Source organism: Xenopus tropicalis, chromosome 9 (assembly GCF_000004195.4).
Source record: "Xenopus tropicalis strain Nigerian chromosome 9, UCB_Xtro_10.0, whole genome shotgun sequence".
NCBI classification, from domain to species: domain Eukaryota; kingdom Metazoa; phylum Chordata; class Amphibia; order Anura; family Pipidae; genus Xenopus; species Xenopus tropicalis.
This window is the reverse complement of record NC_030685.2, coordinates 37,671,997-37,692,566: the sequence shown is the minus strand read 5'-3', so window position 1 is coordinate 37,692,566 and position 20,570 is coordinate 37,671,997. Positions and strand designations below refer to the sequence as shown.

The 20,570-nt window shown below is 36.2% G+C and overlaps 1 protein-coding gene across 1 annotated transcript in view; it reads right to left on the bottom strand.

Annotated features, from left to right (window-relative positions):
- The window catches only part of grin2a (glutamate receptor, ionotropic, N-methyl D-aspartate 2A), a 303,301-nt gene that overhangs the window by 15,530 nt on the left and 267,201 nt on the right, over positions 1-20,570 (bottom strand). Inside the window, exons 9-11 of the mRNA XM_031893562.1 lie at positions 17,370-17,495; positions 6,792-7,021; positions 2,615-2,775 (exon numbers count right to left, since the gene is read on the bottom strand). Coding sequence (XP_031749422.1) covers positions 2,615-2,775; positions 6,792-7,021; positions 17,370-17,495 — 517 coding nt within the window. The remainder of the gene's footprint in view (positions 1-2,614; positions 2,776-6,791; positions 7,022-17,369; positions 17,496-20,570) is intronic.

Genomic DNA, 20,570 nt, shown 5'->3' with positions numbered 1-20,570 from the left:
CAATACGATTTTTGCGAAAAAACGCACGATTTTCGTAGCCATTCCGAAAGTTGCGATTTTTTCGTAGCGTTAAAACTTGCGCAAAAAGTTGCGATTTTTCCGTAGTGTTAAAACTTAAAAGGCGCGATGTTTCGCGCAAGTTTTAACACTACGGAAAAATCGCAACTTTTTGCGCAAGTTTTAACGCTACGAAAAAATCGCAACTTTCGGAATGGCTACGAAAAACTCGCGTTTTTTCGCAAAAATCGTATTGGTAACGAAAAAGTCGCGATAATTTCCGAAAAGTCGTAAAGGTGCCGAAAAAATCGCAAAAAATGCGAAAAAGTCGCAAAATGTTCGTTTTCAAATCGGATTTTTCCAATTCGGACTCGGATTCGACCCATAGTAAATGTGCCCCTTAGTTTTCAAAATAGTTCTTATGCTTGAGGGCTATTTGAATTGTACCCTATATTTCAGGAGCCAGTCTCTCTTGCTTGTCAACAGTTCATTAATCAGCTTTTCAATAACCTTAAGGAATGAAAACCTTTGTGCAAGTAATACTCTGAAAAACTGAAAATGGTGTACACAACAGAGGACTTTGGAGAACTAAAGCTTAACAAAGATGTAGTAGAAATTACACACTTTATCTTTTGGGATTTTGTACCACCAGTCCAGACCAACACAGATACACAGCCCTTTAGCAGTACAAAAAAAGGACACACTCAGTCAAATTGTGTGCACTTTGCACACTGCATGCTTTGTTACTGTTTGTAGTCACATGCCAGAATATCTTCTGGAATATGGCATTGTAGGAATTAATCAGTGAACAAATCATGCCAGACAAATGCACTATTTATCAACTGGAATCATGATTTGGGGCCCCAATAAAAATGGTAGGACATATTTGAATGCACACTTTAACTGGAATAAAATTCAGAATATGATATTCATTTCATACAATATTATTCTTTCAGATATCTAGACAGAAATTACACTTGTGCAGTTGTCATTTAACAGAAAAGATCAAAACCCGTATACAAATCTCATCTCATTCAGCTGCAAATTATGGTTTGTATTGGTACTGTTCATTAGTCATTAGCTTCCAATATCTGTAAAGGTATCATTCACGCTTAGTGCAATGGCAAATAAATTATCAATAACCCCCTGTGTCTTCTCCTGAGATCATCTTTTTAAAAACAATATGATTTAAAGTGACGTTTGAAATTAAAACTATATTAGTATTTGTGAATTAAAAAGATATATACACTACAATGCATACATGGTATTTACTTGAAGCATTGATGCTTCATAATTAAAAAACTGTAAAATAATGCTTTAACACATGTACAGTTAAACTCCAAACATTGCCTAATTTTAAACTAATATTATTCTTTATTTATTGAACACCAACATATGTTGCAGCACTTTAGAGAGATTGTACATCATTTACATCGGACACTATGCTACTTGGGTTATCACTTACATCATCCTCTCACTGAGGAAAGGGTCTGGCTGCCTGAAAAAAAGGATCAATGTAATACCCAGCCAAGGCCTGCAGTTAAATAGTCAAATCAGTATGTGGAAAACAGTGTGTATAGATAAATCCAAGTACCCTACAGCACCCAGTAAACCTATGCTAAATCATATACAGAATCCAGCAAGCAATAATATACAAGTTAACAAATTCAGCTCAAAAAAGGTGTGGTAATGCTCACTCCTTTCCCGGGCTTAATAATTTGGCAAACTGTTAAAGCTCCACATTACTAGTGAATTTTAACACATTTTAGAACAGAATTTCACTGCTCAAAGCAGGTGAACACATTATGAAAAATTACCACATTGATTAAAGCATCAATCTTAATAATTGTGCTAATTCATTAAAAGACTTTCCTGACAGGGAATCCATTGAGACTTTTAATTTAAATATTTATAAATCTGCCCCACAGTGTTGGGAAAGGTCAACAAAGTGAAAATCTAGAGGAAAAAATGTCATAGCTAAATTGGAATAAATATATGTATGTGTATATAACTGGAAAGCAATGTTAAGACAACAGAAAACCACAAGTTTCATTCTACTTACAGACCATGACAGGGTAGGACTAGGCTGCGGTGGCCCAGACCCGATGCCTGTCGCCACTCCCGCAGCCGCAGCACTTATTTCTGGGGCTCGGGACGTGGCTAGCGGGGGAACCTTGGAGGGGTATGGGGCCTCCGGGGCAGTAGCCCTGGTGGGCCCTGTACCACCAGTCTGACTCTGTACCATGATGGCCATCTACTTACAGTTGAATTTAAGTTAATCAGGGGTGCAAAGTCCTGTTCTTGGCTACAGCTAGAGCCTATATAATATGCAACAAAAATTAACTATATAATTAACTATAATATGGCCAAAAATCTTATTTGCAAAGTAAACAACATCCACTTAATTGCTTGCCATAAACCAGTAATACAAAATGTATATGCAGGCTGACTATCAGTGCTATTGTCACCACTCCACTCAGCAGTTAACACAAATTGAAAGGACCTTAACCTCATGTAAGAACACTCTAACATTTAACTGGAACATATAGTAACTGCAAGTATTATTACACAATAATAGAAATGGGATAGTATTAAACAGTTCATCAAATACACTTACCCAGTCTTTAGGCTGACTAAGGCATCTTGTACTCCTTTTTGATGAAATTTAACCATGTATTGATGCATATCAGGATAATTATTTCTAATATTTCTTTCAGTGCTGCCATTTGGAACTGTGCCAAAACGAAATGGAGGAGAATAATCATGTGGCCTTTGAAACTAAAAATTAAAAGCAAAAAATAAGTTACATTTACAAAACTTTATATGCCAAAGGGACTTTTTTCCACAGTAACACATTCACTTGTATTTGGTAACATTTACTGCCAAGCAATGCAGCCATACTTTGAATTTAAGACAAATCTGAAATAATTTGAATTTCATGTGATGGGTGGATACAGAATATTTTCCTGTTCAAGTGATTGTAAATGATCTGCAATTCAACTGCAATTCAACTGCAATTTTTTTTATCACCTCATATAAGCACTTACAATCAGATCCATCTAAACCAAATCACAAAATTATTAAAAATATATAAAGCTACTGATCCACTGAGTACTTAATGCAAATGTGGCTTTTTTAAAAAATCCACTATTACATATTTAGATATTATGGAATTAATTAACTTACCAAGCCCTTAATCTGTTTAGGGACCCACAAAATTTTGGAGTAAAACTTTTATTAAACCGCTTATGAGCCAATAACCTATGACTCTTGGGCATCCCAGCAGTTGCATAGTTTACTTCCTCTACAGTATGGAGATATATATACAGTGGCTTGCAAAAGTATTCGGCCCCCTTGAACTTTTCCACATTTTGTCACATTACAGCCACAAACATGAATCAATTTTATTGGAATTCCACGTGAAAGACCAATACAAAGTGGTGTACACGTGAGAAGTGGAACGAAAATCATACATGATTCCAAACATTTTTTACAAATAAATAACTGCAAAGTGGGGTGTGCGTAATTATTCAGCCCCTGAGTCAATACTTTGTAGAACCACCTTTTGCTGCAATTACAGCTGCCAGTCTTTTAAGGTATGTCTCTACCAGCTTTGCACATCTAGAGACTGAAATCCTTGCCCATTCTTCTTTGCAAAACAGCTCCAGCTCAGTCAGATTAGATGGACAGCGTTTGTGAACAGCAGTTTTCAGATCTTGCCACAGATTCTCGATTGGGTTTAGATCTGGACTTTGCTGGGCCATTCTAACACATGGATATGTTTTGTTTTAAACCATTAGATTGTTGCCCTGGCTTTATGTTTAGGGTCGTTGTCCTGCTGGAAGGTGAACCTCCGTCTCAAGTCTTTTGTAGACTCCAAGAGGTTTTCTTCCAAGATTGCCCTGTATTTGGCTCCATCCATCTTCCCATCAACTCTGACCAGCTTCCCTGTCCATGCTGAAGAGAAGCACCCCCAGAGCATGATGCTGCCACCACCATATTTGACAGTGGGGATGGTGTGTTCAGAGTGATGTGCAGTGTTAGTTTTCCGCCACATATAGCGTTTTGCATTTTGGCCAAAAAGCTCCATTTTGGTCTCATCTGACCAGAGCACCTTCTTCCACATGTTTGCTGTGTCCCCCACATGGCTTGTGGCAAACTGCAAACGGGACTTCTTATGGTTTTCTGTTAACAATGGCTTTCTTCTTGCCACTCTTCCATAAAGGCCAACTTTGTGCAGTGCACAACTAATAGTTGTCCTATGGACAGATTCCCCCACCTGAGCTGTAGATCTCTGCAGCTCGTCCAGAGTCACCATGGGCCTCTTGGCTGCATTTCTGATCAGCGCTCTCCTTGTTCGGCCTGTGAGTTTAGGTGGACGGCCTTGTCTTGGTAGGTTTACAGTTGTGCCATACTCCTTCCATTTCTGAATGATCGCTTGAACAGTGCTCCGTGGGATGTTCAAGGCTTTGGAAATCTTTTTGTAGCCTAAGCCTGCTTTAAATTTCTCAATAACTTTATCCCTGACCTGTCTGGTGTGTTCTTTGGACTTCATGGTGTTGTTGCTCCCAATATTCTCTTAGACAACCTCTGAGGCCGTCACAGAGCAGCTGTATTTGTACTGACATTAGATTACACACAGGTGCACTCTATTTAGTCATTAGCTCATCAGGCAATGTCTATGGGCAACTGACTGCACTCAGACCAAAGGAGGCTAAATAATTACGCGCACCCCACTTTGCAGTTATTTATTTGTAAAAAATGTTTGGAATCATGTATGATTTTTGTTCAACTTCTCCCGTGTACACCACTTTGTATTGGTCTTTCACGTGGAATTCCAATAAAATTGATTCATGTTTGTGGCTGTAATGTGACAAAATGTGGAAAAGTTCATGGGGGACGAATACTTTTGCAAGCCACTGTATATGAATATACTTTCACTACTGATTCAAGCATCTTCTTCAGTTCAACTGACTGGTAGACAATTCACTGACACTTAAACCCTTAAAGGTACATTAACACTAATGGGCTTATTTATCAATTTTTGAGTTTAAGAATACGAGAGTACTGTAAAAATATATAACACATCTAGGTGTCCTCAACTTAGAAAGTAACAATACTGTAAATGCCAAATGTGCAAAAACAGTTAACTACTAGAGCTAAAATCACAGAAAAGTGTAAAGCTGATGGACACAATTCAGTGTATCAACCCTCTTGGATCTCAATGGGTTCTTTAATAGGATGTTTTCTCATATAAGAATATTAAGATTTGTTCATCCCAAAAAACGTGTTTTTCTAATTCGAACAAACTTGCATTTCAAATTCTTGCTTATTTTTTAGTAAGGAAAACTTGATACAGATACCAAGTATTTTTGAGTTTACAAATTCAAATAAAACTTGAAAAACTCAAATATCTTGAATTGAAAATATTGCTTGACTTTGCCTAGGACATTGACTTCTATATAAACGTACAAGATTTTATATGGCAACATTTTAAATTCAAGTTTTTGGCTTTTTTGCACTTAATAAATACCAGACATCTGAGTTTTTGAACCATAATTGGAAATGTGCAAATTTTAGTGCAAAAAACCTTGAATCATGAAAAAAATAAACTGATAAATCTCCCCTAAAAATCAATACATTCAAAATCTATTCTACACTCCTCTATTAATGCATTTATTCTGCACATGTTTCTTATTTCAAGTGCTTTATGTAAAATTACCATTAAAAAAGTTCTCTTCTTCAGGGTGATAGCGTGACTTCAACTGTGCCACAACCTACTTGTGCAGCTCCTGACATCACATTCTCAAACCTGAAGCCAGTTGCTGCAGCTTTACAAAGGATTTTCTTATTCTGGTTTGATGATGTGATGTCAGAAGGTTAGGTGGAGCACTCACACATAGGGTCTTGCACTTGAAGTTGCCCTATCGCCTTTTTTTAGAACTTTTTTAATGATAACACAATGGTGTCATTGAACCTATTCAGTTAGATATTAATTAAAACTTACAGAAGTGTAAAGATGTGATCCAGTCACAATGGAAGTTTGATCCTCATTAAGTCAGGTTTAAATATTTCAATTTACAAAACTGTGAATTGTGATGGATGTCTGAGCTGAACTAAAGAAGGCACTCGGATGAGTGGGGAAACATTTTATTTTAGCAAGTTCAGTTGCTTTAGACATTTTATTTTAGGGAGTCCAGTTGTTTTAGTCTCCACTAGATTCTGTATAGCATGACCTGGATGAATTAAAACCTTCATAGTTTCCTCTATAGTTACACTACTTGTTCAAGTTCAAAGCTGAGCCTACTTTTATTACAAAATATTTTACCTAATAATTTATATTTTTGCAATAATTATGCATTATTCAAGTTGGTTTTTATTCCAGTGTTCATTTAACTGCACAAGTCATAGGCAAATTTATTATATTATACAAAGCTCTAAAAACAGAATATTGCTGTAAGATAGAATTTGGTAATGTAGATAATAAAATGTTCAGAAATATTTGTATTTGAACATTAATAAAATATGTGGAGTTGTTGAAGAACTGTTGGCAATTGTGAGTGTATTTTAAGAATTTTTGTGAGGGTTGTGGCAAAATAAAACAAAAAAACATGCCTGCTTGGTAGCAGTAGCTTTAAATATGGATATAAAATGATAAAAATAATCTGTTTACATTAACTGGAAATATATTCTTAACAGCAAAAGTTATACTACAAAATGCATTTAGATATGTTTTATAATTTTCTCTCTATGTTATTTATTAATTCAAAGTAACTGTTCATTTATCAACTTACCTTTTTATCACTAAGTCCAGTAACCTGGTCAACAAATTCTTCTTGAATCATGAAAGCAGCTAAGTTAGCAGTGTAACTTGCCAAAAATATCACAGCAAAAAAAGCCCAAATTGACACTATGATTTTGCTGGTTGTGCCCTTTGGATTTTGCACAGGTACTGAATTATTGAAGACCAAACCCCACAGCAGCCATACTGCTTTTCCAATTGTGAAAGAAGGTCCATGCGGAGCTGTAGAAACAGAATATTTTCTCTATTAAATGTGTTTTTCATTTTATGATAAGATATATCTGCCATGGCAAATCTTTACAGTTTTATAGACTGTCACTATATATTATTGCATCCAGACCTTTATTTATTTACAGCTTCCAGCATTCTAAAACAGCAATAGAGTTTACAAAGGCTTTAGGGTTGCATCTTTGACATCTCTAATGAATATCTAAGGTTTAGATTTTGACTTTAAAGGCTAAGAACATGAATACAACATCTAAACTTTCACCCTGTGCCAAGATGCACAATGCACTTGCTTTACAGAGAAGAGCGCAAAGCACTTGAGTAGTTGGTAAGTTCAGGCTTCCCTTTGCCAATAGGAATCCATGCTTTGAGCAATTTAATTGTTAATAAACATTGTTATTGATAATGCACCACCCTGGCATAATCATGTAGGTGCTGTCCTAATCAGCTCCAGATTTCCTAGGAGGCCTACATTTTTTCCCAAATTAATGATCTTTGAACAAGTTGTGTTACACTTTTATTGTTTATGCAACCACAATTAGTCTGGAACCACATTTCTCCATTGGCGAATAATTTCTCAAAACTGCAGCAAAATGTTGCCACTATGTTGCCACAATGTTGCCTAATATTTTCTCAGACCTTTAGGAAATTTTACTAAGAAAAATGTGTTGACAACACCAACTGACCCACAATGTATTTTGTGCACAAAAAAGCCTCTACAAAAAAAGTCCATTGACTCCAATGTAGTTTGGGCAGATAAAGTTGCTGCAAAAGAAAATGTCCATTTACTTCAATGTATTTTGCAAGGAAAACGTTCCATAACCCCCACCCCCCCCCTTATTAACTCCAATACATTTTATGAAAAAGAAAGTTTCTGTGAAAAACACCTATTGACTTCAATGCAATTCTTGCTGTCTCACATTTTCTAGAACTTTCTCAAATTTTCTGCCCACAGATTCGCTTATTACAAATAGCGATTAGCGCAGATATTTTGTACAAGTATTGTAAGCTCTATAAAGTTATATACTGTAGATGGTTAAACTGTATCATTCAGTACTGGAAAATAAATCAATCTAATTAATCAATCTAAATAATACTAATTAATATTAGACCATGGCCTTTGGTAATCTGAGTTTTGTTTAACGTAAGCAATCATTTGTACGATTTGTGGGGCTATGAGACAGAGAGAAATAGCTATTGGTATCACTACTTAGATATCATTGAAAAGAGAGGTATTGTGGATTCTCATGTAAAATTTACTTACTATTCTTTAATGAGCATAGAATCATTTGCTCATAAAACAGACTTTTGGAAGCTTTCATTAAAATAATCTCTTTGAATGGTTGCTTTGTGGAACAAAGATGAAAGGCACTTTCTGATAAATGATTTCTTGAATGTTGGACTGAAGGATTAGGCAAAATAAATCAAGATCAGTTCACTTATTTCTAGAAAATAATTAACTACACATTAATGCTTCCTCAGCATTTCCTGTTAAGTGTGATGTACTGTATCACTGGAAAGAGGACACCTGTGCATCTTTTTATCTTGTAAATAAATATATAAATGCTGCATTGGAAAAAAAGAATTGCCTTTAAAATAGGTAAGGGATCTGGCAACTTGTGTAAATGTAATTTCTGTGTACTACTAAATGTTTAATACCTTTTCCACTTGAAAATAAAGTTCACTGTAATTGCAAATGGTAAAGCACATTCATCATTCTCTCAGTGCTATTTTAGAGCATCTGGAAGAAGAAGTTTCTTTGCATAATCAAAAATTCAGAGTTCACTGGGGTTCCAATATAAAAAGAAATATATATTATTTGCACACACACCCCCTTTTTTACTTCTGTGGTCTTTTATTAACTGCAAGAATGCAACAGCGCGTTAAGACAAGTTTATAAACATAAACAAAGTTCCACAGCAGGTAGCATGTACTGGCCACCTGTTTAAAAGCAACCATGGTATTAGTTGCTATGGGTTACTGCACGTGGGCAAACAGAGTTCATTAATTACCAATGGGGAAAAGTTTCCTAAATCCAATCAATCTGTATGGGGATAATTACCCAGTAGGGAGTGGGCGATAGATGTTTATTCATCTTTGCAGATTTTTTTTTTTTTGCACCGGATTTTTCCGAGTGTTTCACAAAAAATTTTGCCAATGTAGAATTTTTCTGTGAATCCATGCCTGCCAAAAAATTTCGCTCATCACTAATTACAAACTCAACTTAAGCCTAAATTTAAAAATTCAATTTTATAAAGGCGTTTAGTATATATTTATATACTTATTACTACATACTATTTCCCTTCCAACAGGCATTAACAGGTACCTACTATTGTCTCTGTTTAGCAGTAGTGATGAGTGAATCTATATCATTTCGCTTCGCCGAAAAATTTGCAAAACTACAGAAAAATTCAGAAAAAATATGCGAAATGCAGATGGAAAGTGACACATTCTGGGATTTGAAGTCCCTCTGCTTCCCACAGTGGGCGGTGCAGATTCTGTAGAATGCAGAGGGACTTCAAGTTACAGAACCCATCACTTCACAATGGAACAAGATAGAGAGGTTAGATCACTCTATGGGGCTGATTCACTAAAGTGCGATAAGCGTCATCGCATGCTTTTTTGCGTTAAAATTGACGCAATAAATAAGTACAGATTCATCAAAGTATTTTGCATGCGTTAAGACGCATAGAAATAGTACTAACGCATGATTTACAAACACATAAGAAGCGTTAGACGCGCTAAATATCGCATGAGTATGTGTGAAGATTAACACCTACTTGGAGCAGGTGGTACTTAAAGAAAATTGTGGTTTGTGAGCTTTTGGCAACACAACATGGACTTTGCAGTGAGATTTTTTCAAGTATGTGTTGGCCCTACAGTGATGCAGCCTCCAGTTTGTGCTCTAATATAGCGTGCGCCGTGTCAATTAATGCACGCAGCGGTAAATAACACAAGAAAACGCTCATCGCGACAACACAACACAAACAACATCGCGTCTAAATTAACGCAAGTATCCTTTTAGTGAATCGTGCGTTAAGTCGCAAAAAATAAGAAGCGATAACATTTTTAACGCATGCTATAAATAGCTCTCATTAATCAACCCCTATGAGTGTAAAGGTGGGGTTGGGCAGCTGATCCCTGCAGCACAAGCAGAATATTATGGTTTATTTTTATTCAGTGGAATAAGGTATGTTTGTATAAAAAACATTATGGGATATATTTATCATGCTGTGTAAAAAGTGGAGTAAAGCATTACCAATGATGTTACCCAGGGCAACCAATCAGCAATTAGATTTCAACAATTAGAAAACCAAAGCAAAGCATCTGCTATGAGCAACATCACCAGTAATGTTTTACTCCACTTTTTAAACAGCATGATAAATATACCCTTATATTTATTTTTGGAAGTTCAGTGTTTATGTACCTTTTCTATGTAAGCCCAACTGAATGTAAAAAAAGGGATATATTTTCCCTTTAATTAGATAACAAAGGATGGAGTGAACAAAACTATTTAGGGCAACACAACATTGTCCATGGAAACATTCAGCATTTTACTATAAGTTTAAATTTATAATTGACCTTTATTTGAAGCTGATATCTAATTGGGCATACATATCTGTATCTGTAAAGGTCACTAACTCATAAACAAGAAAAAAGTTAAAAGAAAATCAATCTAAGAAATCTATATTTTCGACCTGTACTCTTGCCCATATCAAGTCTATTTGTTACATGCAAAGATAAGTAGTCAATAAACATGGCAGTGCAATCAAAGTGTTAAAAAGAGATTTTTTTTGTACTGATTCTCAACAAGATGTGGAATCACCATATTCATGTAGCATATGTGCCTCTTAGTTTATTTTAGTGTTCCCTTTAAGTTTGTGTACTAGAAATGAATGGGAGCTTCATGCTCTTTTTGTTTATTTTGACATAACTAGAAAATACCAGAAACCATTCTGCTATGACTTAGGGACCCATTTAATAACCAATGAATTGTTTTTCTTGATTCAGACTTTTAGTTCTAAAAGTCTCAGGGAAAAAACACTGTGATTTTTTTCAGATTATCTATACAACTAAATGGCTAAAAATCCAAATCAGCCAATTTGCCAGGTTAAACTTGCCGAGTTCATGTAGAAGTCAATGGCAGAGGTCCCATCCCTTTCCTTGAAGACCCTTCTTTTGTCACAAAACTTTAGCGGTTTTTGATTTTTGGCGCTGGTATTTTGTGCAATAGCTCGAAAAAGTTGAGCTTTCTTAGCAATAATTTGAAGTCGAGTTTGAAAATGTAAAAAAATGAGAAATTATAGAGTTTTAGTAAATTTGCCCCTTAATGTTGCTGCTCACTCTCTTCCATATTTAAAGGGGTAAAGCTAGAGGTCGCAAACTGAAAGGAGTAAATAACATGCTAGATAGCATTTCCAAGGCTAGGATTGGGTGTTGTAAATTCATCAGCTTTTTTTTGTGTGCTTGATAAAAATTTTCTTTTACAGTGGTGGTACAGGTATAGGACCTGTTATTCAGAATGCTCAGGACCTGGGGTTTTCCAGATAAGAGGTCTTTCCATAATTTGGAATAATACCATAATCATTACATAATATGGAATGCTACCTTAAAAGAAAACTATACCCTACACTATATAGGATTGTTTTTCCACCATTATGCATTCAAACAGCTTATTTACCATCAAGGTACTGTTTTATTACTGTATATATTATAGAAAAAATAATTTTCAAAAATTAGAATTATTTGCTGAAAATTGACTTACTGCAATTGGGTGCTTTTTTTTAGATAACAGGTTTCCAGATAAGGGATCCCATACCTGTACTACATTTAGTATTCTGTGTACTATTACAATTTTCAGTAATACATTTCTTCAAATCTTTTAGCATCATGCAACGAATTTATATACATTGAGTGGTTAGCAACAGTAAAGAAGCCATGCCATGTTGGACAAAGTAATATTTAGGGAAAAAAATAATACATATTTTGGCAGTTTGGTGAATACTTTCTTGTGGTCGTGTTGATAACACTAATTTTTATGCACTTTAAAAAAACAGCATCTTTTAGGCTATTCTTTTAGTCCTGGTTAACAGGAGGGTTAAGGAAACTAGATTCATGATTAATTTTGACCTTTAAACATTTCATCAGATGTCTCCTTTTACGAAGCACATACAAATAAAGCCATGGCTAAAAATAAAATTAGTATAATAACAATACAAGTGTATTAATCATTGTCATTCTCTTACATTTGCTCCTACATCTCACTTTATATATTTAAACTAAATAAAAAAAAAATCATACTGCATACTTACAAACTCCTAAGACACAAGGAGTCAAAAACTGCTAATTAGAGGACTTACATCAGAACTATTCACCAACAAAGTCATGTAGTCTTGTTATACAGACTTATGCTTGTTCTAACACTTTAGAAAAGACAATTGTGCTGTCAACTTTAGCAATTTTGATATCAGTTAGGACTGTGCAACTATATAGGTAAATTATCAGAACTTTGCACAAATAACCACAAAACATTAAGATCATATTAAAAAGCATTGGTCTATATATGCAGTAACCAGAGACAAGCACCTAACAGCAAGATATAACTAGCCAACAAAGAACAACAACAGGTCATGCAGAAAAAAGTCAGTTGAAATGGACTGAAGTGAGGTAAACACCATACATTTGCAAATGATTTTAATGCAGAAGAGGTTGTGTACATATGTTTGGTTTTGAACTCAGGGCTAGAGATGGAGCGAACTGTTCGCCGGCGAACTAATTCGCACAAAAATCGGGTGTTCGCAAGTTCGCAAGTTCACAAACTTTTAGCGATGTTTGCAATTTTGGGTTCGCCTTAGCTGGAGCCAAATTTTGACCTCTCACCCCAGAGCCAGCAGATACATGGCAGCCAATCAGGCAGCTCTCCCTCCTGGACCACCCCCGGACCACTCCCTTCCATATATAAACCGAAGCCCAGCAGCCATTTTACATTCTGCCTGTGTGTGCTTGATGAGTTAGCATAGGGAGAGAGCTGTGCAGGGGTTTGAGGGAAAGTTTAGGTAGCTTTGCTGACTAGTAATCTACTTTCTACTGCTCTGTATGTAGCTGCTGGGGACAGCTGTCCTGCTGATCTCATCTACTATAACCCAATAGTCCTTGTAAAAGCAGTTTATTACACAAGTTTAGAAATGTAGTGTGATTTCTGCCCTTTACAGCACAAAACGCAATGCTGTGTCAACAACGTATTTTTCAGAGAAATTTTTGCCCTTGATCCCCCTCCTGCATGCCACTGTCCAGGTCCTGGCACCCTTTAAACAACTTTAAAATCAGTTTTCTGGCCAGAAATGGCTTTTCTAGGTTTTAAACTTCGCCTTCTCATTGAAGTCTATGGGGTTCGCAAAGTTCGCAAAAGTTCGCACTTTTTTGCGAACTTTTTTTGTGAGGTTCGCTACATCTCTACTAAGGGCAATTTTCATAAGAAAGACAATTATACTGGATGTACAGTGTACATCAGGGGGCTCAAACTCAATTTACCTGGGGGCCGCAGGAGGCAAAGTCAGGATGAGGCTGGGCCGCATAAGGGATTTCACAAAAAAAAGTCGGGAGCTGCTGACTGCGGAAATGACGTTATGCCATCATAACAGTTATTATGGGAAGACGTTCTGTGTGCACAATTAGCTCCTTACGTCTTCTCATAATAACTGTTATGATGGCATAACGTCATTTCCGCAATCAGCAGCTCCCGCCCGCCATGCCTTGCATTATCCCTTGAATCGCAATAAAAATCGCGATCCATTCATTCGGCGTTGGTGCGGGCCACAAAATATTGTACCGAGGGCCGCAAATGGCCCGCGGGCCATGAGTTTGAGACCCCTGGTGTACATTATACATCATATGCTGCTCCTGAGGTGAAAGATCTTACTCTGCCTTCCCTACCCTGCCTGTGTGTGCCATACTCTGCCTTTCCTACCCTGCCTGTGTGTGCCATACACTGTCTGTCCTATGCTGCCTGTGTGTGTGACATACTCTGCCTTCCCTACCCTGCCTGTGTGTGCCATACAATGCCTGCCCTACCCTGCCTGTGTGTGCCATACTCTGCCTTCCCTACCCTGCCTGTGTGTGCCATACTCTGTCTGTCCTATGCTGCCTGTGTGTATGGAACACACAGGCAGCATACGGCAGGCAGAGTATGGCACACACAGGCAGCCCACAGTGACACAATGCTGGCACTGCTCCTACAGTCTGCACAATAACTATATATTAAAAAAAAATGTAATTGCAGTATCACCTCAGTACATGTTCTTTTTATAGTGTGTAGGGTTTATTTGTGGGTTTCTACTGCTCCTACAGGAGGTTTGAACAGTTGAAGAATGTGGTGATTACAGTCTGAGCCTGAGGTGTGAACAATGCAGTGGGTGTGTTCATGCAGGGATTAAAAGGTGTGAACAACACAGTGGATTACATTTTTAAACAATGCAGGGGGTTTACAGCCTGAATCTGAGGTGTTAACCATGCAGGGGGGCAATTAATCTCAGTACTATACCATTTAAAGCTTACACAAAGGTAAGCCATCAAAGCAGCCAGACAGGTGGTGGGCCACACAGAGGGCCGCCAGTTGGACAGCACTGATCTAGAGGATACCTGGTTACCATTATGAAAATGACAATTCCTGTCAATCTTTGGCTGTTCATTCTGAACAATGTTAAGTCAGTAATAATGGCATTTTACTGTATGTAAGTATGTAATCAACTATGTGTTTTTCCCTCTATTGCAGCAGTCATAATTCATCACTTGTTTATCTTTAATCAATCTTATTTGATCATCATTTATTTTCCAATTCAGTCTCACGTCTTGATCATCCCCTTTGCCATCATGACACAGGGTCCTTGTCCTTGAACTGCCTATTATTATTCTTCTTATGGTATTTTCATTTTTACTTATTACTTATACCAATGATTTATACTCCTTTGTGTTTAGTCATATTGTTTTGTATTCTAGGTGTTTGCGCTTACTTTAATTTGCCAAAAGACTGGTCAGTCTTTCTTTTGGCATGCATTCAATCATTTATGTGGGGGATTTGTGATAGATCACAGCAAAATGAAAGTGTTTTAAAGTGGAACACATACATTGAGCTGTTATATATTTCTGCTTGTGTTGTTATTCAGGTATCTTCTTTTGATTGTAGAATTATTTGATATATATCAAAAACAAAGTAAAATACATTTTACATGACATTGAAAAAAAACTGAGCACACAGTGACACCATTTAAAAAGGTTCTTGCACCCATACAGTACATGGGTGCAAACCTTGCAGCTAGTTGTGGGAAGCATCATTTCACCTATCAAGTTTGCACTGTTGAATTTTGCTCAGTTGCATACACAGATGCTAGCAAATCCACCCTAGAATGGCAATAATTCCACGTTTCTATTAGTTTGTTGTGTGCATGAATGACTTTATATATTTCTAAGTCTGGATACATTTAGGGGATGGTTAGGGGATCATTATATAACAATCATTAATCAAAAATCATTATAAAGCAATTATTTCAAATGGTCCACTATAATTTGGGAATCACTCCATTTAGAACCATTAGAATACAAACCTCCATATGTAATAAAAGGCACAAAGTTTGCTCAGGAGCAGTAACCCATACCAACAAATAAGATGTTTGTTTTTGAACAGGTGATCTGGAAGTACTACCTGCTGACTGGTTGCTGTAGGTGATAAGAAGTGTAGCAAACTTTGCACCTTGGATATTACACGACGCCCACTATGTTCTGTTTGCATATTTTCCTTGCTTCAGAACACATCAATAGTACCTTCTAATTTTATGACTATGATATCTAGAAGAGGAAAATAAATCTAAATCCTACTTATACTGGTGATCGGTAAACAAACTTTTTAATGTGAATGAATAATAATGGCCCTAAAATTCATTATTACTTCTAATTTGAATGTGAACCTAGTTGTTAAAACTTACTTTTTATATTCAAGCAAGCAATATAAAAGGACTCTACTATGTATGTATAACTTTATTTATGTTTATTTATAAAGCGCCACAAGGGTATGCAGCGCTGTACAATCTTACAATATACAGAATTTCACACAGGGAGGACAAGTGTTATAATAAATACAATAAATAAGTATAAATACACAGGGAATAAGTGCCATGTAGTAAGAGACACAGTAGGAAGGAGGTCCCTGCCCCCTAGAGCTTACAGACTAAGTGGTTTGGTAATATACAGGCACAAATTGGAAGGTAAGAGTGCACCAGGTATGGGCATTTGCCCTTAAGCGCAGGACTGGGCAAAATAATGTTTTAGTGCTCGAGAAGTTACATCTGAGTTTAATCTTAAAGAGAGTGGGTGACTGTTCCCTACGGAGGGATTCAGGAATAAAGTTTCAGAGGTAAGGAGTAGCAAGATAGAAAGGTTTAAGACGAGAAAGCGCAGTGGGTATGGATGGTGTAAAAAGACGGAGGCTCTGAGAGGAGCGGAGGAGACGACCAGGAACGCGCAGAGAGACCAGTGAAGAAATGTAGTGAGGAGCAAAGGAGTGAAGGGCTTTGAATGTTAGCAGAAGGATTTTGTAAGCTATCCTTTGCTTAACAGGCAACCATGCAAGAGAGCTTAAGAGAGGCTGAACAGGTTCCCTCTTAGGATCCCTCTTGCAATCCAATAAGAAATGTGTTAATTAGAAAAACAGAAAAATGCCTAAATAATCCTCATTCTTTATAACTGAGAACACAAACAGCATCAAAACAGCCAAAAGCATGTGTGATGCTTTGTTGTAGTATTTCTCATTGAAAGTATATTAAAACACAGAGCCCTGAGCTTCACAAACAATAACATTTGCAGTAAGGTTTAAAGGTTAATTGTAAGAATTTTTTATTATATCATCTTAAATTTAAACACAATTTCATTAAGAAATTAATCTTTTACTTCAATGATTTACAGAAGTGGAGCAGTGTTTATTTTTAACTCACTGTATTTCTTGGCTTTCTGCTAATAGTTTAGCAAAACTCATTACTGTATACCTACACTATCTAAATTAGGCAGCAAGGCTTTTGCATTTATATCAGCTGACCTGTTTTCAGAAAAGAGCCTTTATACAAATAGTATAGTGTAGGGCCTGACTAAGAACATTAGAGTGATTAAATTACTTGTTCTGATTGAATTTATGAAATATCAATAAAATGTTAATGAAAATGTTCCTCGGTATAAAAAGAAAATGTGCAGCTTATAATAATGGAGGCCCACGGGATAATGAGAAAGACAGCAAGCCTCCTCAAGGCTACTACTTCTAATGTTCCATTAAATTACAAGGTTCTTAAAATGTAAATCTTACCTTTCCCGTCAGCTAAGTTCCTGTTATATCCTACTGGACTAAAGTACTCAAATACGAAAACAGCCACTGCAGACACAAGGAGAAGCATCACAAACATCATCACCCAGACAGAAGCACTAAACGGTTCTGCAGCAAGATGGAAACCAAAAAGAAAACAGACACAATTCATTAACATGACAGTTGAAAAGCACAAAAAAATCAATTGTTACACATCTCAAAAATCATTTTTATTGACCACTTAAGATGTTAAAAATAGCTGAGCTAGAGATTTTTTTAAATTAACTTAATGTATTTTAAAAGGCATAAATATATATGGGGTTGACTTTCATTTCCTATAAACTTTCTGTAAAATATGGTCATACCCACTTGTGTAAATAGGTGGATTCTTCTCACAGAAATGTGTAGGAATTTTTATTCAGCATAAAAACTAATTTCTTTTGTTGTTTTCAACTTAATTCTCTGTATAATATGTCTTTAAATGTAAACAAAAATGAAGGAACTCACCTTTATACAGTATATTATAAAATATTTGTGCTTCATCTAATATATAATAAAATATTTGTGTGTGTGTGCCCTACACAATATATGTCTATCAGTATAGCATTCTGGTAGCAGTTTTTTTTAGCAGTTTGTGTACAAAGGCACAACCAACCAAGACAAAAATCATAAGATCTAAACTTATCAATGCTCCGCTGATTTTTAAATGGAGATAGGGAATACAAGAAAAAGTTCCTGAAATTGGTAGGAAATAATTAGATGAAGCTCTTAAAAGATTTTACTCCACTGGTCTAATAAGCTACTTGTCTGCACACACAAGGAAAGAAATTAAAGCACCAGGTAGGAGTCATACTTAGTGATGAGCGAATTGTTTCGCCAGGCATGGATTTGCCGCGAATTTCTGCATTTCACCATTGGTGAATTGTTTCACGAAACTTCTGTGAAAATACAGTGCAAATTGTTTTGACAAAGGTGTCAATTTTATTTTATGTGGGTGATAATTCTTTGACAGCAAATTTTTCTGCAGTGAATTTTGTCAATTGTTTCGTGAAAAAATCCACCAATGGCGAAACATGGAAAATCAGCCCGAATTCATACCAGACGAATTATTTCACCCATCACTAATAAATACTGATTGCATCTAATGTGTAAACTAGTAACCTTGAAATATCTGTAACAAACATTATATAGCCAACACTGTGCTCTGAAATCTAGACTTTTTTGTTTTAATTCTTCAATTTGAGGATTTTTATACACAATTAAAACAAAGGAAGTATACAAAGGAAATATTCCAAACCAATAGATGGGGTAAGTGTCAATTCATTAATGGTGGAAGATGGATTTAACAATAAATGACTTTCCATCTATTTAAAGTGTATACAGGAAGTTATATAAAGAATTCAAGCTTGGAAAGAGCTGAAGAATTTCCAGCAGTTGACATTATTTACAGCTCCTAAACACTTCATTGACTCACAGTCATTGCTAATTTTCCAATGTTTATCAATTTTCAAAGTCACATTTAAAAGAAAGCATGATTACAAGACAAAAAAAGTGAAAAATCAATCACATTTTTCTTTTAACTAGTTTGTAAAGTCTCAACTGTTAAAAAAAATGAACTTGTTTGACTTCTATACAATCTGGACAGATTTTTCAAGTTTAATAAATCTGGAAGATTGCAGTTAAAAAAAAAATTTTTTTTTCATGAAAGGGAATGCAGATGCAATTTAGAAATTCAAGTAATACCTTTAGTGGTTTTAACAGTATTAAAACAGGTTAAATTTGTTAGCTATAGTAATGTCAAGGGCTATATTAAACATAGTATTTTGTTTAAATTAACCTAAATATTAGCACTGATTTTTTTTTACTGGCAGCAAAGGTATAAGTAATGCTTGTATTATGTAATTTCGCCTGTAGCAACTGGTATGAATAGTGATAAGCGAATCTGTTTTGCTTATCCAAAAAATTATCGAGACTGCAAAAAAATTTAGAAAATGGCAGAAAATTCACAAAATGCAGGTGTCTATGCTACTTTTTTGACATGTGCACCATTTTGTTAACAAGACCACAGCTTTTTTTACCTAACCATACCTTTTTTGATACAACCGAGAATTTTTTGCTGCTAAATTCTGTGAAAGTTTCGCAAAACAATTCTCCAGTGGAAAATGCGAAATTTTGCTGTGAATCCATGCCTGGCGAAAAAATTCGCTAAACCTTTGCTTTGACTTCAAAATCATTCTTTGACCAAAAAGGAAAGCAAAAGAGTGGACCAAAATGTTGCATAAAATGACTATGAGGCATATGCAAACAGACAGTTGGTAAACACTAAAAAACTTGCATGTCTTCACTCAATGCCACACAGGATTTATAGACTCACAAAACAAATTGTGGTTTCTCCTTTGAGTTTTTTTCCATGAAAATATTATTTTCTATTGTTTTGTTTGTGATAACGTACCATGCTGTATAAATGTTTTTTCTATATATATGTTTGTAAGTTGTTAACAAGTCAAATAGTACTGTCAACAGGACAGCCCCATCAAGTGGTACAGTTCATCTCCCCCCCAGCAAGTGGTACATTCCTTCACCCTCCTCTACAGTCAAGTCATACAGTCTGTCTCCCTCCCTATAAAGTAGTGCAGTCCATTTTCTGTCAATATGATATGGCTAATCCTTCCCGTTTTCAAGTGGTACAGTCAACCCCCCCATCGAGTAGTATGGCTGCCCCCCCATTTCTGAATGGTACCGTTCACCCTAGCCCGTCAAGTGGTACAGTTCATCACCCATCAAGTGGTATGGTCCACCCCCATTTTCAAGTGGTCATCAAACCCCTGTCAAGTGGTACAATCCAGCCCCCATTTCACAGTAGTACTGTCAAGTGGTAAAGTCTATCTCCTCCCTCCCTTTTCAGGTGGTACATTCCATCTCCCCCAGTATTGTCAAGTGGTATGCCCATCCCTCCCATAGTTAAGTGCTACAGTCCATCTTCCCCCATTAATTGGCATGGTCCATCCCCACCCCAGTGTTAAGTGGTAAGGTCCACCATCCCCATTTTCAAGTGGTACAGTCCATCTCCCCTCATGGTAGGTATGTCTTACTTAATGTCACACAAGCTGTATTGTGGAGTAGCATGGTTCATCTTCCCTCCACCCCAGTTTTAAGTGATATGGTCCATCTCCCCCCACTACTATCAAGTCGTACAGTTCACAG